This window comes from Eucalyptus grandis, chromosome 10, assembly GCF_016545825.1.
Source record: "Eucalyptus grandis isolate ANBG69807.140 chromosome 10, ASM1654582v1, whole genome shotgun sequence".
Classification (NCBI taxonomy): Eukaryota; Viridiplantae; Streptophyta; class Magnoliopsida; order Myrtales; family Myrtaceae; genus Eucalyptus; species Eucalyptus grandis.
In genome coordinates, this window is record NC_052621.1 from 12,576,300 (window position 1) to 12,599,311 (window position 23,012).

Sequence of the window (23,012 nt, forward strand, 5' to 3'; positions counted from 1 at the left end):
TTGCACTTTTACAAAAAGTAAAAAAAGTTTAAAATTTAAGTGACCCAGCTAAAAGATTTAGTACTTTAGTACATTATGTACAAAAAAATCAGAACTTCTTGTTCATTTTTCCCACTCATTAATAGGAAAGAGGAATCATTTTGGTTCAACCTCAAAAAAGCTTCTGCTTTAGGCCTCTTATTTCAGTTTTAGACCTTACGAAGGGATAAGTAAGGTTTCCGCTTCCAAAAGCTTGTATCTAACCCTCTCGCATTTTTAAATAGATCTCAGTCAAATCTCCAGATAAACAATTTCATCTTAAAAATCAACTTTAATTATTCTTAGACTTGACTTTAGAACTTATTCCCCACCTTTTTAGAGAAAAACACACTTTGCATTTTCACCTTGACAAAGCATAATCATGGGTCTAATGCAACTAAGAGATTGCAAGACGGACAAGACCATTATCGGCCTAAATATTTCATTTCATTATATTAGCTCATCAACTTAGATCTCAAATGACAAAAGGATTTAAATCTATACAAATCACTACAATATTGTCGATTTGTAGTTTTACTCACTATTTTTCTTTACAAAATAATTCTCGAGATATTTTCTTAATTGAAATCGAAAAAATTCGAAAACAGAAGCACCAAGCGGCAGATCAATTGGTCAAAAAACGAATTAGAAAAGGGGAAGCGGGGGCATTCCGAGAATTGAACTCGGGACCTCTCGCACCCTAAGCGAGAATCATACCACTAGACCAAATGCCCTTCGTTGCTTTTTTCTTTAAAAAATATAATATATATATATATTTTTAATGCTCCCTGCACTAAAACCCTGTCCGCGTCTGTTGTTCATCAGCTGCGAAGTGCGAACCAAAAACCTCGGAAAGAAGTCTCGTCGGCCAGGCGAGAGGGAAGTGCGGAGAGAAGGAGATGGCGAGATCAGCCCTTCTCCACCTGCTGCGCTCCCAGTTGAAGCACCATCGTCTCTCCCCCGCCTACTTCCACACGGGTCTTTTCTCTCTCTCTCTCTCTCCCCCTCTCCAACTTCGACCTCTGTTGCTCTGTATCTTGATGGTCGAAATGTGTTCAATCGTGAAAAGAAAAGGAAAGGAAGATTCTGCGTAGTCGTTTTCGTTTTGACTGCCCAACAAGAAGTTAGCGTTGCTTCTGGAGCAATTTTTTTTGAGAGGGTGTTTCCGATCCCGCTCGCTTTAGCTTTTGGAAGACCGCTTTGCTTGCGGGTCTAGAGATGATGCGTCGCCAAGTTGCGTTTTTGGACCTGCAGTGTAACGAATTGCTCGAGTTTCGGGTAGCCCGCGACGCAGATTCTCATTCGGAAGCTGGATCCGTATTGTGCAACCAATTGTTAATCTAGAGAGTGAAAGGAGAGAATCTTCTGTTATCATGTGAAAACGTAATTCAAAGATAGGGAGCTGGAATCCTAATGGCTGTTGCCATGTTGACCCTGTGTTGGTGGTCGTTTTTGATCTCGTGTCAAATTCCAAGGAAAAGGATGCCTGTTGATGTGATCGATTCATTCCAATTCGCTGCTGATGATGTAGATGTTTTTTACTTGATTGAAACTTCACCATCTTTTGTTTCCTTGGTAAATTCATAGTTGGTTGTTTGTAGGACGTCTTTCAATGCTTCTGAAATGGAGTCCAAGCGCTACTTGAAACCTATTCACTTTGATTTTTAGCGTGTTTTTATACCGAGTGCGGCCATTGCATTAATCATGACTGTCAATGTTGATACCTCAGTCTAAAGTACCTGCGCTGTTCTGTTTGTCTTCTTACGGATGCACTTCAGAAGGTTTTTATGTTAGGCTATCTCAGAAGCTCGATCATTTGAGCTCATCTGTGCTTGAAGACAACTTAAGTAGAAAAGAGAATCATTGAAGTTTGAGATGGCATGACCGTTGCCTACATGACCGAATTGGCCATTGCTTTATTGCTCTTAAGGTTGCCAACATAAGCAAGTAAAATTCTCACCTGAATGGTTGGGGTCAAGCTTTGGCTCTTTGGCAAGCTTGCTGAAGTAACGTAGGAAGTTCAGCAAAATGAGGCCGAGAAGGCTGATTGTCTTTGGAATTAATGGGTAGATGAGCCCGTAGATGTTGAAATGATGATGTAATTTCAAAAGTGGTTTTGACTCAATTACTCAGAAATGCCAATCTTATTCTACAAGTCAACTTAATTTGCTTGAGTTCTCTTTATCCTGTTCTTACGAAATTTTTCTTGCTCTTCCCACATCTCAGGCCAACGGTTGTGTAGATCTTTAGCATCACCTCAAACATGGAGCTGTAGGCCCAGTTTGACCTCTGCCACCCAGCTTTCAGCTGGTCACAGAAGATGGCTGTCTCAGAGCACAGCAGCTGAAGAAGAAAGCAAGATCGGTGACGCACCACGTTCAGGGGGCCAAACTGGTCAAGAGGAGAAAGCTGACATTGTTGTTTACCATGGTCCAGTTTCAACCACCATTAGGAAAGTGAAACTCCTATCACTCTCTAGCTGCTTCTTTTCCGTAATGCTGGGACCTGTTATAACCTTCATGACATTACCAAATATGAGCATGATCCTGAAGGGTGTGATGGCATCTTCCGTCCTACTCATCAGTGCTTCAACAACTGCAGCTCTTCATTGGGTCGTAAGCCCATACATTCATAAAATGAAGTGGCAGCCAGGTTCTGATACTTTCGAGGTAGAGATGATGTCGTGGTTAGCGACTTATGTTCCAAGGACAGTCAAGTTCTTGGACATTAGGCCTCCAGAAACTAACAGGCCCGTCGTGACATTCAAGGCAAATGGGAAATTCTATTACGTGGATGAAGAGCACTGCCACGATAAGGCTTTGTTGGCCAGGCTGACCCCGACAGAAACCTCCGGTTCCTGATTCTGCTTTTAAGAACTTGTACTTGGAACCGAGCGGGTGGGAGCTTTGGGGGGAGATCTTGAGGGCTACAGTTTACATTTTTGCCTTCTGATGAACTTTAAAAGGAGATCTTTCTTTCTTTTCATGCATCTATACGTTTTAGATCTTTGTGAAATCATATCTGGGACTTTTGTTTTTTATCTTTTGACCAGATATGTTTCCAAACAATAAAGATTGGCGATTGCTACATAAATGGTCAAGTACCCGCGAGCAAAATCATCCTTTCACTGTTAGTCTCCGGAAAAATGGCTATTGGCTTCTCCGTCTTGTTGTTTTATAATAGTTCACAGCGGAAAAACGGCTATTCGCTTCTCCGTCTTGTTGTTATATAATAGTTCACAGCGATGATTTCGCATCTATTTCTCCAAATCGCCGCAGAGAATCAGCTATTAGGAGAGCATTGCATGGTCCTGGTCCTGATTCTTGAAATGTCCTGACCTGAACTAACGGTGTGACTACCAGGAAAAGAAATCCAACTTCCAAACAGAGTTGGAGTTAGATTATCATTTGTCCCTGGCTCACCATACTTCAATCATCATTCCTAAGTTATGGGAAAATGAGAATGGCGTCAACCCCCTATTGCTCGAAATCGAAATTGAAATCGAAACCGTTTACACAACTTTCATTTGATCGAAAGCAGCCATTTTGCCTTTCAAGAACAAACAAGTAATAGAGACCTTTTCAATGTTCTGAAGAGCAGACAGTTTCAAGATCTACGTTACGGACACAAAATTTACCAAAAGCCCAAAACGACGCAGTTTGTGTACGTAAGGCATTCCGCAAACCCCAAAACCCTCTCGCTCTCCATCTGCGAAACCTGAGAAGCAGAGAGTGCTGCTGCACATCGGAAATGGCGAGGTCAGCGCTCCTCCACTTGCTCCGCGCTCAGTCGAAGCACCGCCATCTTTCCTCAGGTTATCTTCTCGATTATCTCTCTCGTCCCTTCTCTCTGTTCTAGTTGTTAAGCTGTGTTCGTCCGATCCATAACCTAAGAAAGACACAAGAGAAAGTTGCTCCCTTTGTGGCGCGCGTTCACTGGAGAGATTCTGCTGCTCAGTGTGGATGTGGGTTTTGCGTTAAATTGGAGCTTTATGGTCGAGGGTAGGCTTCGAAAACCGGCACGACCCTTTGATTTGGTGGTTTGATTAAGCATCTCTTGCGCTTCGATTGTCGGTTTCTTGATTCGGTCGAACGTGATGGGGGATTCTTTAAGGTTTTTGCCCCCAACGTCGTAGAAGATGTTCTTCGGAATGACTCCGTTAGCTGCGCTATTGGGTGATGAGCACCCATTTCTTGCTTGACTTGGCAATCATTATTGATGTGGTCTGTGTGTGAGGTTTCACCTAGTCTTGAAGACTCTTGGATTTAATCACTTTACTCTTACTCCTTACAAGGGGAAAAATATAGCTGATTGTTTGTCTAGAACGTAAGAGGAGAGATTGTTTTGCTATCTTGCGAAGGTGTTGTATTGTACAAAGAGGGCTGGCTATGAACCTAGTTGCCATGGCTATATTAACTGTTGTCCATTTTTTTGCTCATATCGAATATCCTGGAAAAAAAAAATGATGCTTTGGGTGCAATCTATCCATTTTAATTCCCGATGTGGGTAAGCGAAGCTGCTAATGCTTTATTGTTCTTTACTGATATTGATACTTCATGCTTTGTGTCACTTCGATACATCGACTCAATGCTTCTGAGATGGAGTCCAAGCATTACAAGAATCCATTTTCTTGTGATGTTTAGGATCATTTGTTATTGAGTTGAGTTAGTATGTTGATCGTAATTTTCAATCTCAATGCATTTGCAGTGCCATTGCATTAATGTCTGAGTTCAATGTTGTTCATTGTTCTTATGCCTGTGGTACTCAGAAGCTTGTTCTCTTAGCTCTCTGCTACAATGTTCTGTCTTTTGTATTGTTTTCAGTTTTTTGTAGCCACATCAACTAATTTATCAACTGTCCCACGAATTTGTCCTGTAAGTATGAGCACCCCAAGCAACCCCCTCCCTCTCCGTAGAAGACAACTTAAACAGAAAAATGGCTTGACCATTGCCTACCCGAGCAAAATGGCGATTTCTCTATCTTGCTTTGTGGGACCACAATGTTCATTGTGATGCTGTGACTTTGCCAACATAAGCAAGTAAAATTCACATGTGAATGCTTGGAGTCGAGTTTTGCTCTTTGACGAAGTTACAGAACTAACATATGGAAGTTCTGGACAATGCAGCCAAGAAGATTGGTCATCACTGTAAATGATGGAAGGATAGAACTACGGATGTTCACATAATATTATGTTGATGGTATAATCAAATTGAAAGGCCATTTTTAGTCAATTGCTCATAATATCATTCTTACACTACAAATGAACCAGTTTGCTTGCGTTTTGTTTCTCTTGTTATTCCAATATGTAAATTTTTGTGTTCTTCCTGTGTTTCAGGGAACCTATTGTGTAGATCTTTTGCATCGCCTCATACATGGAGTTCCAGACCTAGTTTCAATACTGCCACCAAATTTTCAGCTGGTAGCAGGAGATGGCTGTCTCAGAGCCCAGCTGCTGAAGAAGATAACAAGATCAGTATTGGACCGCGAAGAGGGGTTGAACCCAGAGAAGATGAGAAAGACAACAGCATTGTTTACTATGGTCCAATTTCTTCCACTATTAAGAAAGTGAAACTCCTATCACTCTCCACCTGCTGCCTCTCTGTATCCTTGGGACCGGTCATAACCTTCATGACATCACCTGACATGAACGTGATCTTGAAGGGTGCTGTGGCATCTTCTGTAATATTCCTCAGCGCTTCAACCACTTTAGCTCTTCACTGGTTTGTGAACCCATACGTTCACAGACTGAAATGGCAGCCTGGTTCTGATAGCTTCGAGGTGGAGATGATGTCATGGTTAGCGACACATATTCCAAGGACAATCAAGTTCTCGGATATTAGACCTCCAGAGACTAACAGGCCCTTTGTGACATTCAAGGCGAATGACGATTTCTATTTTGTTGACAAAGAGCACTGCCATAACAAGGCTTTGTTGGCCAGGCTGACCCCACGGAAACCTCCAGTTCATGAGTCTGCTTTGAAGAACTTGTAATTTGAACGGGCAAATGGGAAATTTTGGAGGATCTTTCGTTCAAGGCTTTGCTATCATTTTTTCCCCTCAGATGAACTTCAGCAGACAGCTGCCTGGAATCATGCCGTGAATTTTTTCTTCACTTGTCTGCATTTTTAGAGAATTTTCGGCCTTTGTGAAATCACAGTGGATTTTTTTGTTATCTTTTGACTGGCCATGTTTGCACTCTGCATGAAATAAAGATGATGAGAACTGTGATGTAAATCTCAAGTACCTTCAGGAAATTTAAGCTTATGAAAATTATCTTTAATGGATGTCTGCCGCATGGATGCACATATCGGGTCTGCTAAACTTTGCACGCAATGTCAAGTGCAACAAAAAAAAGGAAATTCACCAAATCTTCAGGAAGAGGAGAGCAGTTACTCTGTTCTGCTGTTCCAGAATTGTTCAGGAATTTGTTGCCATCGCAGGTGTCACAATGGGATCGCATCATTAGTCTTGCGAAAAATGGGCATTTCAGCCTCGAAGTCCGGTTGTTCGTTACTCAGTTTATGTTGCAGACTCATATCGCAAGAATCAAGAGACCCCTTGTCGGAATTAGGCGAAAAGAATAATAAAGGGACCAGTGCACGGTTCTGGTTCTAAAAGGGAAGTTTCATAAGCCGGCGGATGTGCAAATTGATGTTTCATTAGTTATTGTGACATCTCAAAGGCCGAAACTAGACGTAAATTAGAACTTGTGGACATTAGAAGGGTTTAGCAATTAATTTCAGATCAATTTCCCTCCACTTGTGGCAAAGACTGCTCTGATTTAGGTTGGGACAAACACCATTACCATTTTGAACTGTAAGCCGACGTTCAATCTACTCCTTGGAAAGTTTTTCGTTCCACAGGATTTCGGAACTTCTTTCTTTTTCCTTCTGCTGAGTAAACTAAACAGTAACATATGTTACTCTTTCCTGAATATACCTCGCATTGACATCATAATCCACCAGCTACAAACTTCAAGAATTAACGATCAAAGAAATATTTTCAAGAAGAATGACAGGAGAAACAAGGAAATAGAAGCATCCGCCCTAACGGTGAGGTTCAAGCATGTGACAAAAGGCCGCCAACCCTCACCGAAGATTTACACAAGGAGTATGGCCCGGTACATCGTACGCATGGCAAGGAGGCTAGACACCCGTAGTTCTAAAAGACCTATTGAAAAGAAATGGATTTTGAAGGGTCAAATCAAAGGTTCAACGAAATGCTTTTCCTTTACTTTCAAGCTCTTCATCCGCTACTTACCTGTTTTTCAATAGGTACTTAAATGAAGACATGAATTTTCACAAGCAAAAATGTATATAAACAACACTGCATCTAAACAATTAAGCCACGTCCTGCGGAAATGATATAGTTACTGCACATCAATTCTGTTGTAGTTTCAATTTTATAAACCAATCCACACTTAGCATTTATCCTCTCCAAATCCCTGACCTGAACTTAGTTATGCCTACTCCCCGCAAAGCAAACATAGCCAGAGTGCCAACTTCAAAAACCCAACAGCTAAAAAGGGGTACCGGTTTGCCAAACAACCGGTCAAGTTTACATCCACAATAAAGTTTGATATGACTCACAAAGAAGAATGGTAAAACAGGATATATGAGACCGCCTATCACATGTAAATAACAGACCAATCCCAAACGAAACGAAACAGAGAGTTCTAAAAGTACATTCCCCACAAAGCGTAAAGACTCAAAACTGACTTAAGTAAACGGCCAAACCATGCCACCGCCTATCGAGCACCCAATTTTGGGACCAGACACTAGATGAGGACAGATAGATGGCGCCACAACCTGCAAATGACATGCCTAGATGACCAAGAGAGCAAATGCTAACGATAGCCCAAGCTTTATTCCAAATACTATAGAGACGACTTTCAAATATTGAAGTGCCAGAGCTGGACTGCACGGTTCACTTCTTCTTCGCAGCAGACTTTGTGACCTTAGCTCCACTGGGATCCTTCTTCTCAACATTCTTGATAACACCGACAGCAACGGTCTGACGCATGTCCCTCACAGCAAAACGACCAAGTGGAGGATACTCGGAGAAAGTCTCGACAACCATGGGCTTGGTGGGAATCATCTTCACCATCCCAGAGTCACCGTTCTTCAAGAACTTGGGCTCCTTCTCAAGCTCCTTACCTGATCGCCTGTCGATCTTGGTCAACAGCTCAGAAAACTTGACAGCAATATGGGAGGTGTGACAGTCAAGAACAGGGGCATATCCATTTCCAATCTGGCCAGGGTGATTCATGATAATAACTTGGGAGGTAAAGTTGGCTGCTTCCTTGGCGGGATCGTCCTTCGAGTTGGATGCAACGTAGCCACGCTTGAGATCCTTGACAGCAACATTCTTCACATTAAACCCAACGTTGTCCCCCGGAAGAGCCTCCTGGAGAGCCTCATGGTGCATCTCCACAGACTTAACTTCAGTGGTCAACCCAGAGGGACCAAAAGTGACAACCATCCCAGGCTTAATGACACCAGTCTCAACACGGCCGACAGGGACAGTTCCGATACCACCAATCTTGTACACGTCCTGAAGTGGGAGACGGAGGGGCTTGTCAGATGGTCTCTTGGGCTCATTAATCTGGTCGAGGGCCTCGAGCAATGTTGGACCCTTGTACCAGTCAAGGTTGGTAGACCTCTCAATCATGTTGTCTCCCTCGAATCCGGAGATGGGGACAAATGGAATCTTGTCAGGGTTATATCCCACCTTCTTCAGGTAAGAAGAGACTTCCTTAACAATTTCATCATACCTAGCCTTGGAGTACTTGGGGGTGGTGGCATCCATCTGTCACAATAGATGCCAAAGTTAGGTCGTCAATCAACACACCCAGATGAAGCCATCAACAGCAGTGTGGAACATTAAATATTACCTTGTTACAGCAGCAAATCATTTGCCTGACACCAAGGGTGAAAGCAAGGAGAGCATGTTCACGGGTCTGGCCATCCTTGGAAATACCAGCTTCGAAACCACCAGTGGTGGAATCAATGATAAGGACAGCACAGTCGGCCTGGGAGGTTCCAGTAATCATATTCTTAATAAAGTCACGATGTCCAGGAGCATCAATGACAGTGCAGTAGTACTTGGTGGTCTCGAACTTCCACAAGGCAATATCAATGGTAATACCGCGCTCGCGCTCGGCCTTGAGCTTGTCAAGCACCCAAGCATACTTGAACGATCTCTTGTTCATCTCAGCAGCTTCCTTCTCGAATCTCTCAATCACACGCTTGTCAATTCCTCCGAGCTTGTATATCAAGTGGCCAGTTGTGGTTGACTTCCCAGAATCGACATGGCCAATGACCACAATGCTGATGTGAATCTTCTCCTTACCCATTTTGATGTACGAGGCTTAAACTGTCCAATGAAAAAAGAGAAAATTATTAGACGTTAGGATAAGGATTTAAAGCATCTTGAAAAAGCAAAAGTAACTGTGAGAACAAGAAAACTCATATTAATAACAACATCGATCTAACATTTCCACATTGTCAATCGCAGCATATTTTTAACACCGTGTCTCCCAACAAGAAATTTCACATAAGATTCCAATCACAAGAAATCATACATAAAATTCTAATAAAATTCAGTCAGACAACCAATTTGAGACATGTTCCAATCTCGGTCGAGTAAGACAACGGACCACTTTTTCGAAACACACATCCGAAACACGCAATCCAGGCTTCTCAAGATTCAAAGCAAACATAAGAAAAAGGACAAAAGCTAAAATCATGAGATATTAAAAAAAAAAAAAAAACCCAATCTCACACCCACGCATGAGTGCGGTGGAAGGAGATCAAATCAGACCAGGACCATCGAACCAATCATACAAAAACGCCGCCTTCCCAGGCTCCTCCAGTCGTAACCTTATCTTAGATACCAGACTCCGCCGCGACAGCCACAAAACGGCCAAGCTAAAAACCACCCACGACAGCAAATCCACCACCCATTCTCCTCAACAGACTCGAGGGAGAAAGCTACCCAGCCGAGTTCCGAACAATCTCGAGCTCAGAAAACACAAAGCAAACAAAACAAAACAAGCAAGCAACGCAAGCACGAACAACCGATGATCGAACAACAAGGTCAGCGATCAAGAACAAGAACGAGAGGAGATTGAAGGGTCACCTCGGCAGATCTCGCAGCTGGCCGCGAGAGGGAGAGAGAGGTGACGAGCAGCAGCAGCAGAAGGGATGGGCAGGGCAGGATTAGGGTTTGAGAGTGAGGAACGCAGCCTTACACGAGGCTTTATATAGCACCCCTCGCTAATGCCATTTTTCGTTTCCCAGGAGTGTCCTCATCTCGCGCTCATAATTTCGACATTGGCCTCTTCAAGCTTTTTTTTTTTTTTTTTTTCCATTTTTATTCTTGCTTTCCTTGATAATTACCGAGTGGCCATGCTATTTCCATCCCTCAATTATTAAATACACCCTTATTTACACTAGAGGAACAAAATTGCCCTCAATCTTTCGATTGCAATTTAAATAATGGCCCATTTCCTCTCTTTTTTTCTAATTTTTTTCTATTTATGATATTGCCATAATTAAGCTTTTCACATGTTTTGTTTGTTAGCGTATCAAAGAAAATTGCATTATCGGATAAAAGAAAGATAGTGCCTCTAATATACATAGAAAATATAAAATTAACTAAAATTAAACATATAAATTCTTAACTATGGTAAGTAAATCTTATGTAGATATAAAAACTAAAAAAAAAAAAAGTAAATAAATTTGGGACTACTAATGTAAGATAGATGCAACTTTGTATTTTTGGAAGAGTTAGGTGAATTTAGTTATGTAAGGAATGGAAAGAGCGTTGCCCTTACCATATACACTCTCAATTTGTTTTTGTCTACCATAGTACATTTACTATTTTTTAAAAGTTTCAGTCCGTACCATGATTATTTATTTTATAAATCTTCAATCATGATCATATTTCTATTTTTCTTCCAAATTTTAGCCATCACTTTTCCAATCTCCCACACTCCCACATCGTGTTTTGTTTACTTAAAAATGGAAAAATCACACTAATAGTTCTTTAACTTTGACCGAGTGCACAACGTCATTCTTAAATTTTTTGTTCTTCTTTTGTTTGAATGCGCAAGAGAGAGAGTCACAAGTCTCTAAACTATCATGATAGATACAATATGGTCTTTAAATATAGCTAAATGTGCAACCTAAATTCTTAAACTTTCGATTTGCCTGATTTAGTCACTCGATATTCCATAACTAGGTCAAATCATTCCTTCTATCACTATTGTTGATTTCGTAATATTATTTCATTTCAATCCATTTCCTCAATAACAAAAAAAGTGGCTATCTTTCTATTTACTTTTTTTATCTTATTGATATTATATATATTACGATAGTTCTACTTAATTATACCTTAGCTTATTATCTCTATGATAGTAAAAGTAGAATCCCATTGAGAGCAATATCAGTTTGATATTTTTCTTCTATTTAATTTTAAGTATTTTCATAATACTATCTGAAATATATATATATATATATATATATATTTGTATAACTCTCTATAGATACTTGTACTTACATTAATCTAAATCTCATTCGTATCGTTTAATAAACTTATCAAGTTTTTACGTTTCTCGTATTCTTCATTAAATTCAGTTAAATTCATTGTTTGCATGGACTGATGTCTTTTTTTTTTTTTTTTCAAGATTGTGTGGGCTTCGACTTCCTAGTGAATGGAAATCATTACTTAACTTAATTACTTACATCAAAGTCCAAAAAAAAAATTGACCCAAAGTGCAACCAACAAACAATTTCCATTTGATGTAATTTTAATTCCATCCGACGATTGCTCACCCAATTTGATGACGTGCTACGCTGTAAAGTCAATATGGCATTTTTTAATATTTTTTTTATGTACGTAGAGTTGAGTCATCGACACCCTGCCAAACGGGTGCTGCATTAGAAAGTAGGCCAAACGGAGATATTTATGATATACTACTAAAATTTACATTCGAGATTTCAAATAATGAATCAAGATATATTTTAGGCTGGTGATTGCATTTTAAAGCTAAAACATCAGTACAAGTTAAAAAAAAATTCCACTTTAGTTGTCCCACGTAAAGATTACGTTAATTAAATTCGGCTAAATGGGTATTCTTTTTCTGATTCGTTAACTTATTTTGAACATCTACAATATGGTGATTTCCTTTACGGTCCTCCTTTTCCAAGCCTGCTCATGGTGTCAAGTTCTCAACAAAACGTATCCCGTGCTCTTTGATTGAGAATTTACACTAGCACTCTACCTAAGGTGACAAATGGCAAACATGGCATCCAAATATACCGTCTTTCTTGCTCATTTTGGTCCCACTCGTGCCTCGTTTTTATCTTTCCAGTTGGCAATAAAAGGTCGTCGTGCTTCCAAATATCAAATCCAGTAGTCTACGCTCGCGGTGGCTGTCACAGGTAGGAGTGTCCAAAAACTCAACCCGAACACGATATTTTAGGTCTTAATATTATTTAGGTAACAATTACAAAACAAGCAAACAACCATGTTTTGAGTCGGGTTAAGCTCGAAACATTGTTTGGCTGTGAACACCTTATTGACCTTAAACAATGAAACAAACACGTTCTCTCATCTCACCAAAATACAAAACATCCACACCCAAAGCCAAACACATTGGTTCCGGGCGACTCTTCCTTCTTGCCTTCTCCTCTTGTCGACTCCACCACCATCAGCTACTACGCCTTCTCCGCTCATACACTCCGCCGCTGCTGCCAGCGTCGACTCTGCTGCCACTGTCGGCGTCGATTCTGCCACCACCCTCTTCTTTGCTCTTGCTTTCTAGGTTTCGCTTCGCGGTAAAATCACCACCCGTCACTCCTATTTTGAGCCATCTTCGTCCCCAATTTGCAACCCAGGAATCAAGCTTTGCCGGTTCATCGTCTTGCCTTACAATCGTTATTACTAGCACAGGCCTCTCTTTCCTTTTTTTTTTTTTTTTTTTTTTCTAGTTTTTCGTTTTCTCGTCGCCCTTCGACCTAATTTTCGGGCTTTCGCTGGAAAACTTAGAGCTTGCTCTTTTTTTCTATCCAATGCTTGTGAAGAAAGAGCGACATTGAATCTCGAGATGCTTTGCTTGGAGCTCCGCGTGTTCTTCACAAGTGATCATTCCGTGTTTGTTTTTTTATGTGGTTTCTGGGAGAATGGCTGTTGGCCCATCACTCCTTTCCCCTCTCTTTCTCCTCTCTGTTTGCTAATCTTGCTTTTCTTTTCTTTGCTACTTCAATTTTTATAAGTCTTTGGTGATGATTTTTCCTCTGCGAAAAAATCAAATCAAAACAGGGTTAGAGAAGTCGTACCTTCCACATTGGGGCCTTTTGGAATGAGAACTTATTATACTGTCTGAACTTTATCGAAAGTGCGTGCATTTGCTGTCAATGTTGTTGTTCCCTTTTAATAAAGTGTGATCCTAACGCTTCAAAAGGGTCATTATGTCCCAACTTTGAATAGGGTACATTTACAGAGAATGGAAATAGAATGATTAAATTGTGGGACTAGTGCCAAATGTCACTTGTGGAAGTAAGGGCTCATGATAAGAAAAGGGTTGGATCTTGTTTGCTGTATATGTACTTCTAACTTGAAAGAAGATTTGAAAACATCAGGGAAGCGGGAGCTGAACTTCGAGCTCAAACGTTACCTAGTGATCATTTTCACAGCTGAATTTTAATCTCATCTTGTTTGACCTTTTTATCTCATTTTACTATGGAACTGTGTCAGTAAATAAGCTTAACCTTTTCCAGATGGAGCTTCTTTATGAATGCTTTGGTAGAGCTGAATGAGGGATGGCTTCATAACGTTAGAAAGGAAAATTGGAACGATTCTTCTATTTTTTTTGTTTTTTGATTTTTTAATAAATTGTTGACTGTCCCTTTAGATAATAAACAAATAAATCCAGTTCCTAGGCATGTTATGTATAGTTCTATGCTTCAAAATTTAATCGAACTGTTCTCTTAAAACTAGCAGAGGAACTCAATAGGAAATTCGTTGGGCGATAAAGAAGAGGTGAGAGCGGAAAAAGAAGAGGGGAAAAAAATGTAGACCCAGAACCCAACCTGGACCGGACCGAATTATTGCTTCAGGTATTATGCATTTTGGGTCGGGTCAGGTAACGCCAAAACCCGACCTGACCCATTGACGACCCTAATCACAGACACACACATAATAAACACTAAATATCAGTAAAAGCATGCAAATCCATATAATAGAGCGCAGGAGCTCACCACTCTCCTGCACGGCACTTCAACAGAATATCTATACCAATATCCAGAAAACAAAGCAGACTCAGAAACACACCTGTTTGGCCCCGAAAGACACAGAATACAAGTAAAAGAAAGACTCAAAACAGACTCATAGAAGTAAAAAAGCGCCGCCACCGCCTGTCAAGCACCCAGTTCTGCAACCAGCAACTCGATGAGGATAGGAACGCGAGGCCACAACCAGCAAACCATTTGCCCACCCGACCAACATGGACATAGCCAACAACTGCCAAAGATTTATTACTCCACCTGAGGAGACGATGCTCAAATGTTGAAGTGCCGACAATGAACCACGCAATTCACTTGCCACCCTTCTTGGCAGCAGACTTTGTGACCTTGGCACCACTAGGATCCTTCTTCTCCACATTCTTGATGACGCCGACGGCGACGGTCTGACGCATGTCCCTCACGGCAAAACGACCGAGGGGAGGATACTCAGAGAAAGTCTCAACGACCATGGGCTTGGTGGGGATCATCTTCACCATCCCAGAGTCACCATTCTTCAAGAACTTGGGTTCCTTCTCAAGCTCCTTACCAGATCGCCTGTCAATCTTGGTCACCAGCTCAGCAAACTTGACAGCAATGTGGGAGGTGTGGCAGTCAAGAACAGGGGCATAACCATTTCCGATTTGTCCGGGGTGGTTCATGATGATAACTTGGGAGGTGAAGTTGGCTGCTTCCTTGGCGGGATCGTCCTTTGAGTTGGAAGCAACATAACCACGCTTGAGATCCTTGACAGCAACATTCTTCACGTTAAACCCAACGTTGTCACCTGGAAGGGCCTCCTGGAGAGCCTCATGGTGCATCTCCACGGACTTAACTTCAGTGGTCAATCCAGAGGGACCAAAAGTGACAACCATCCCAGGCTTAATTAAACCAGTCTCAACACGGCCGACAGGGACAGTTCCGATACCACCAATCTTGTACACGTCCTGAAGTGGGAGACGGAGGGGCTTGTCAGATGGTCTCTTGGGCTCATTAATCTGGTCGAGGGCCTCGAGCAATGTTGGACCCTTGTACCAGTCAAGGTTGGTAGACCTCTCAATCATGTTGTCTCCCTCGAATCCGGAGATGGGGACAAATGGAATCTTGTCAGGGTTATATCCCACCTTCTTCAGGTAAGAAGAGACTTCCTTAACAATTTCATCATACCTAGCCTTGGAGTACTTGGGGGTGGTGGCATCCATCTGTCACAATAGATGCCAAAGTTAGGTCGTCAATCAACACACCCAGATGAAGCCATCAACAGCAGTGTGGAACATTAAATATTACCTTGTTACAGCAGCAAATCATTTGCCTGACACCAAGGGTGAAAGCAAGGAGAGCATGTTCACGGGTCTGGCCATCCTTGGAAATACCAGCTTCGAAACCACCAGTGGTGGAATCAATGATAAGGACAGCACAGTCGGCCTGGGAGGTTCCAGTAATCATATTCTTAATAAAGTCACGATGTCCAGGAGCATCAATGACGGTGCAGTAGTACTTGGTGGTCTCGAACTTCCACAAGGCAATATCAATGGTAATACCACGCTCGCGCTCGGCCTTGAGCTTGTCAAGCACCCAAGCGTACTTGAACGATCTCTTGTTCATCTCAGCAGCTTCCTTCTCGAATCTCTCAATCACACGCTTGTCGATACCTCCAAGCTTGTAAATCAAGTGGCCAGTGGTAGTTGACTTGCCAGAGTCGACATGGCCAATGACCACAATGTTGATGTGAACCTTCTCCTTACCCATTTCGAGATATGGGGCTTAAAGCTGCGAAAAGGAAGAAAAACGATTCTCAGATTGGAGAGAAATTGGACAACGGGTAAAGAGAGAGGAAAGGAAATACAGCAACAAAATGAAATAAAGTGGATGCAAGATAAATGCGAAGATACACCATTTGTCAAGATTTGTACAAGAAAAATGCATTGTATTTGTAAGACAGCAAATTCAGCCTCACATATCAACATCCATATGGTCAATTGAAAATCACTGCACTCCCTATTTTCCATGACTCCTTCGTTAGAATTCAAACGATAAAATGGGGAGTAAACGGGCTGGGATGCTATGCTAATGAAATCCACAGACTGTCATCGACAACGAAATGAAAACTATCATGATGTCACCTCCATCACCAGCGCAACGAAGCATATTTCGAATAAGAAAATTCAAAACGCAGTACAGACCATATCTGAACAAACTGGCTGTTCACAGGTTGGGAAGCCGATTCCCATTCAACAAGAACCGATTGCAGCACAACAACCATCGGACCATCAGCACGCACTGCTCGGGCTATAATCGATTCATCGCACACCCCCGAAACACCCCGTCGATCATTCCCGGCGCCCACGCAATACACTCCCTCATCAGGAAATTAAAAAGAAAAGAAAAGAAAAGAAAAAACGTAACGACGCCATCGAATCCTCCGAATCGCACAGCAATCAGACGCGGATAGACTCGCGAAGCTCGAGCAGGACCGATCAACCAGAATCGGAAGCCGGCGACGATCATCGACTCCACACGACTCGCGCTACGCCATCGGGAAAACGAAACTTCCGCCGGCAACGATCGATCAGACGACAGACGCAGAACGAATCCCAGCCAAAAAAAAAAAAAAAAAAACAAAACAAAACAAAAAAAGCACGTTCGGAAAGTCAACGTCGAGTCAGCACAGCCACACCAGTTCAAGCGAAGCAAAACGAACACCATCGACGCCAATCCATCACGCGGTCGAACGGAACGCATAGAGCATGAGCAGAAGAAGCAACCAGAGGAGGAAGAAGACGAAAAACGACCTCACCTCGGAAAATCTCGGCCGCCGAGAATCTCGAAAACCAGTGAATCAACCAGCGAAAGAGACGACGGGGAAATGAATGCGCTGGTGGCACGGTAGGGTTCTGAGGGCGCTCGCTTTTATACCGCTTCCCACCCTCGCGACGCTCCGATTCCGCAATTGCCCCCGCTTCGAGCGCCTAATTCCGAAATTGCCCTCGGGCGTTTTCTCTTTGCTTGGGGAGCAAGGCAGTGGAGGCTCCCAGGATGGGAAAATGTCCCGACCTTTTTTGCTGGCGATTAAAATATTACAGTTGGCGGAGGAACAACTTCTCGAAAACGAATTCTTTTTTTTTTTCGTTTGGTTTGAGGTTTTTGTCTTTTTGTTCTTTTTGTTCTTTTTTCTTTTTTTGCAACAGAAAAAAAAAATCGCAAAAGAGACGCGATAATGTGTCAATGAAATAATTTGCGCATCTTTCCGACGTGGAGATGCTCTTCCACCGCCATCCTTTCCAAAAGATACTAAGAAAGATATATTGACTAAGGGGATACGACGTACAAACCAATCGAAATTTATCCCTTTTTTCCGAAGTAGGCCGAAATTGCACAATAATCGAACGGAGATATGATATCTGCCTTGCGTACCACGTTAGGATCGTTTATCATTTGTGCTCGTTGAAAACTATAACAATAAATTGGCGAGAGTAGTTGGGGACCATTCAAATATCCAGAAGAGCCGATTTTGTCAAAGTAGCAATGTAATGTGGGAATTGAGTCATGTGGACTTAGGGTGTTAAATGGGTTGCATAACCCATTTATAGACCTATTTATGGTTAAATGGGTCATTAATGGGTCAAGCTTTCTGCTTTCTTTCATAAAGCACCCATAATGGGTTTTAATGAGTTTTAATGGGTCAAGACTAAGATATATGGATTTTAAATGGGTTAGAGAGTTGACCCATTTATGACCCATTTATCAACCCATTAAAAATGAACCTATTAATTTTCACTCAAAATCCCACCATCTCTCTCCTCTCTTTAACTTTACAATTTTTTTTTTATAAAAACCGAAATTATAATTATTTTTTATTTTATTTTTTATTTTTTTCTTCTTATTTTTTTTCTTTCTTCTTCCTCCTGGTCGCCAAGACACCGATGGCCTGGCGACCGGCTGCGAGCCTCGCCGATCTCGGCGAGACTCGAACTCGCCGGCGTTGGGCGAGGGGCGAGCTCGAGCTCGCCGGATCCGGCGAGGCGGAGGCCTCACCGACGTCCGGCGAGGCTCGAGCTTCGCTAGATTCGGCGAGGGGCGAGCTCGAGCTCGCCCGATGCTAGCGAGGCTCGAGCTCGCCGGACTGAGCCTCGCCGATCTCGAGCGAGCTCGCCGGATCTGGCGAGACTCGAGCTCGCGGATCTGGCGAGCCTCGAGCTCACCGGCGTCGGCGAGCCGGCGAGCTTGAGGCTCGCTTGTGGCCGGCCGCCGGCCGTCGTGGCCGGCGGTTGACCAAAGAAGAAGAAGAAAAAAAAAAAAAAAAGAAAAAGAAAATTAAATATTATATTCTTAAAAATAAAAATAATTAAAAAATAAATTTTTAAAAAATAAAAATTTAATTTTTAAAAATAAAAATAATTAAAATTCGAAATTTTTTAAAATAATTATTTTAAAAATTATAAAAATTATCAATTAAATTTGTGTTGTATAAAACCATTTTAGCAATATCATTTTAAAAATATATATATAAACTTTTTTAGATTTCGTTAAATGGGTCGGGTATGGATCGGGTACGGGTCGGGTCGGGTATGGGTTAAAAATTTTGCACTGTAATAAATGGGTCATAAACGGGTTAAATGGGTCGATTTGGGTTGGACCATTTATGACCCGACCCAAACCCGACCCGACCCACCCGTTTAACGGGTCTATGTGGACTATAATAGGGGAGGTGGAAGAAGTTGAATTAGTAAGTTATGTGCAAATGTTGAATGCTGAAAAATAGCCGACGTGTTATTTATTGACAACCGGTGGACTCAATCAATGAGAATAGAATTTGGTCAAAACAAAAAATCATCGGCGAACAAGATGATAGGTGAATTACGGACTTGTCGACAAGGAAGAAAATCAACAATGCGTAGTCTGAAAATTGTCTAACTTCACCGATGTTTAAGAGAAGTTGATCAATAAAGTTATCAACACTAAATAATCCTATTATTTTGGTCAAGCGTTAAGGTTGTGAAATTAATGAACTCAATGAAAGCATGTGAACACATCAATCGAAGACAGACAATGAATCAACATCAGCACATGACTACTATGTCAATATTCTGGAGAATTGTAAATTTTTTTAGGTAATCATTGTAATCTTGTCAGGTGTTTATAATGCATATACGCTTAGAAATTTATTTACAGATTCAAAATCCATAATCATACGTACTAACTGATGTTAGTGGGATATAAAAATCCATGATATAATCTTTGTCATTAACACTCACACAATCAATGACGGCATGCCTTTTCTTTTCTTTTTTGTGACTCAGGAATCGCCGTACAGCTGGCAGCTGGCGGCATAAACCCAGGGCGACCCGAGAGGAGACGACATGCCTTTTTATCTTTAGTTCCCTTGCAAAATTTGCATTTCTGGCAACCTTTTGATTTCCAATATTATTTACATTTCTTGTGACCTTTTCTTTCCTAGTACCTACACTTAAAATTCCTTTGCATTTCGTACCATATTCCTTTCTTGTCAAAATCAACAAAGAACGTTTTCTCACAATCTGTCTTTCTCGAGTCAAATTGCAATCCATCATTTTTTCGAAAGACAGGGCGATAAAGAAGATCTAATGATATTTTTATTTAAATTGAAAAATATCATTAGATCTAATGAGAAAAAAGAAGAAGAAAACGACAGGAATATACAGAAATTTTAAGAGGGAAAAAACTGAAAAATTTAGCGTGTACATCAAAATCATTTTATTTCGATCAAAACTATTTTTTTTGTTTTTAAAAATTATTTTGAAATAAAACTCCGTTCGATAACGTAATTTTATTTTTGTATTTTTAGAGCAAATTTTCAATCTAGAAATAAATTTGGAACATAAATAAAAAGTAAAAAAAAATTCTACTCTCTTTCTAAAATAGAAATGAGAAATAAACAATCTTTCCATTACTCGTCCTCGCTACTAACTGTCCGCTCACCTATCGCTATTTGCAGCCATCAGTCGTTGTCAGTCCTGGACCATATGTTGGTCGATAGTCGCTCACTATCTTCAGCAGCTACTGGTTCCTGGCTATCCGTTGGTCACTATTCGCTTGCCACATTTAGTTATCGCTTGTTGAGGGGGAGAAATTTCTTATCGTTATCATATAAATATATATTTTAAGAAGAAATTTTGTGTCGTCATCAACTATGTATTTTTAAATAATAAAAATAATAGAAATTAGGTCGATTTTGAGTGTGACCCATGCTTCCCCTTGCCATTGGATGACTTCGGACTTCGGTGGAGGATTTTGCTAAAAGATTTAAGGAGGGGGGGGAGATGGAGGGAATTGTTCGCGATGGAATCAAAGCTTCTTTGACGGCCGCTCCTAAGTGATTATTCTGGCTCTTGGATTTACTTTTCGAACGACGAATTTGACCGCAAGCTATCTGTGTCAGGCGGAGAGCCTCCGAGGATTCTCCACATGGACCGACTTTTTTTTATCTTTTAGTATTGAGAAAAATCTTCACATTTCATAATTATCTTCTGTCTAGAAAAACCATTTTGCAGGATGCACGTGGTCCTTTCATCTCTGGTGATCCCGATATGCCTATTATTGTCCTAGCACGCTTGTCTTATTACGAGATTACCCTTGGGCTCCGACTGTACAAGGATAACTTCTATAAGAAGCAAAATAAGATCAGCGTTCCGAAAATATCTCTTCCATGTACACTATTCCCACGACCTTCTGAATACTTTTCCTTCTTCCTCGAAGCACGGTGCCGACAAAAGTTAAGAGTTAGAGCGTTAGCTCAATATATTAAGCACGATTTTATAAATATATTCTCCATTCATCACTCTGTAAATCATAATTTCTGAAATTCAAGAGTTTTATGATATAGATAAGTGGTTTTAAAAAACTAAAAAGAAGTCCTCTCGAAAGTCTTAAGAAAATAACCATGTGTCGTTGGATAGCATTACTGTCTTGGGAACTATTAATTTTATACCATGGACCCCTCAATGTGCTCTTCATGCCCCTAATAATTCCAAGAAGCATGCTAAACTCTCGTCAAGTAATTACAACAAATCGAGTTCAAGCATGCTCACACTTCGAGCTAATTTTGAGATCGACTATGTTTGCATAAAACTATAACCATATATGGGCCAGAGTAGTTGAGGAATATTCAAGTACTTGAAAGAGCCGATTATGTCAAAGTAATGATGTTAGAGTTGAGTCATATGGCGTGGAATAGGCGAGTTTGGAAGAAGCCGAATTAGTGAGTCGTGCAAATGTGGAGCACTAAAAAGTGGCCGACTCTCTAGTTATTGACGAGTGTCAGATTGACTGGTAAGAGCAGCATTTGGTCAGAACGAAAGCCATCGGTGAGCAAGACGATGAAGAAAATCAACAAAGCACAGTGCAAAATTTATCAATGAAAGCCTTCGCAAGGCTTAAGAGAAGTTGATCGACAAACTCATCAATACTCAATAATCCTATTATTTTGCTTAAGCGTTGAGGTAGTACAATTAATGAACTCAATGGGAGCATGCAAACACATCAAAGACAAACAATGAATCAACACGAGCACATAACTATCATGCCAATAGTCTCAAGAATTGTATAGTTTTTTAGATAAACATTACAATCTTGTCCAGTGTTTGTAATTGCAAATAGGTTTGCAAATTTATTTATAGATTCAATATAACCATTTGTAATAATCGATGTTAGTGGGTTATAAAAATCCACTAGATAATCTTTGTGACTAACACTCACACAATCAATAGCGGCACACCTTTTTTTATGTTTAGTTCCCATGCGAATTTACATTTCTATCATCCTGTCGATGCCTAATTCGATCTACATTTTTATAACCTTTTTTTTTAAGTTTCATGCCATTTTCATTTCCCACTCAAAATCAACGAAAGGACAATTTCACAATCTTTTTCTTTGTTGAGTCAATTGCGATCCATCTTTTTTGGAAAGGTGGTGATAGAAAAATCTAATGATGTTTTACTTTAAATGGACCACACTAACAATTTTGACTTGGAAATAATTCAATCAATCTAATCTTTTTATTGAGTTCATCGAGGAAGCTAATGTCATTGGATTTGACTTTGCCGATTAAGAGCTGATTTCGATCGTACGTTCTTTGATAGCATAGGAAAAATTAATATCAACCTGTATTGCATCATATCTTAACTTACAATTAAGCGAACACCTTATACTTTCTAAAGGGCTATGGTTATATGAACTAAGAGTTAAGATTTAATGTCGAAGATCTATGTCATGCTCTCAGATGGACCAGATAGTGCCAGTGTCAGAACATTACAAAACAACATTTCATCTCATGATAATTACACCAAATAAAAAAAAAGAGTAAAAAGACAGAACTTAGGCTGTGTTCATTTCACTAAAATGGACCATCTCTCGAAAACATTTTCCTGTAAGTCATTTTCCAGAAAATGGCTATATTTTCCTAAGTGTTCGGCTAAACTTAAATTTTGAGTGGAAAACATTTTCCACCGTTCGTTAACTAATTTAATTGTTTAGAAAAATTATCAAAAAATTGAATTTTAATATTTTTAATTGACCAAAAATATTTGGATTTTTAAAAATACAATTTTTTATTATCTTCCACCGTTCATTTATTTTTTCTTTCTTTTTATTTTTTCCTTTTCCTTTTCTTTTCCTTCTCCTTCCTCCTTCCTCCTCCTTCTTCCTCCTCCTTCCTCCTTCCTCCGCCGTCGC

At 40.6% G+C, this 23,012-nt stretch overlaps 3 protein-coding genes and 1 non-coding gene across 6 annotated transcripts; 2 read left to right on the top strand and 2 right to left on the bottom strand.

Annotated features, from left to right (window-relative positions):
- Positions 1–680: 680 nt before the first annotated feature.
- Positions 681–752, bottom strand: TRNAP-AGG. Its single transcript has one exon. It is a non-coding gene; the product is annotated as a tRNA-Pro (tRNA).
- An 83-nt stretch (positions 753–835) lies between these two features.
- Positions 836–3,151, top strand: LOC104421808. The gene is made up of 2 exons (XM_010033917.3): positions 836–996; positions 2,245–3,151. Exons 1-2 carry the CDS (start codon positions 918–920, stop codon positions 2,877–2,879), a joined length of 714 nt encoding a protein of 237 aa, XP_010032219.2. The 5' UTR covers positions 836–917; the 3' UTR covers positions 2,880–3,151.
- Positions 3,152–3,668: 517 nt separating this feature from the next.
- LOC104421809 lies at positions 3,669–6,298 on the top strand. Its single transcript, XM_010033918.3, has 2 exons — positions 3,669–3,832; positions 5,354–6,298. Exons 1-2 carry the CDS (start codon positions 3,769–3,771, stop codon positions 6,007–6,009), a joined length of 720 nt encoding a protein of 239 aa, XP_010032220.1. The 5' UTR covers positions 3,669–3,768; the 3' UTR covers positions 6,010–6,298.
- A 1,222-nt stretch (positions 6,299–7,520) lies between these two features.
- Positions 7,521–17,252, bottom strand: LOC104421810 (elongation factor 1-alpha). Of its 3 annotated transcripts, none has more exons than XM_010033921.3 (3): positions 10,159–10,314; positions 8,912–9,393; positions 7,521–8,826 (listed from the first exon to the last, which is right to left on the bottom strand). In XM_010033921.3, exons 2-3 carry the CDS (start codon positions 9,371–9,373, stop codon positions 7,945–7,947), a joined length of 1,344 nt encoding a protein of 447 aa, XP_010032223.1. In that variant the 5' UTR covers positions 9,374–9,393; positions 10,159–10,314; the 3' UTR covers positions 7,521–7,944. The 3 variants fall into 3 exon arrangements, with proteins under 3 accessions (XP_010032223.1, XP_010032221.1, XP_010032222.1); XM_010033919.3 differs by lacking the exons at positions 7,521–8,826; positions 8,912–9,393; positions 10,159–10,314 and adding exons at positions 14,116–15,505; positions 15,591–16,073; positions 17,101–17,252; XM_010033920.3 differs by lacking the exons at positions 7,521–8,826; positions 8,912–9,393; positions 10,159–10,314 and adding exons at positions 14,116–15,505; positions 15,591–16,073; positions 17,096–17,183.
- Positions 17,253–23,012: the final 5,760 nt, after the last annotated feature.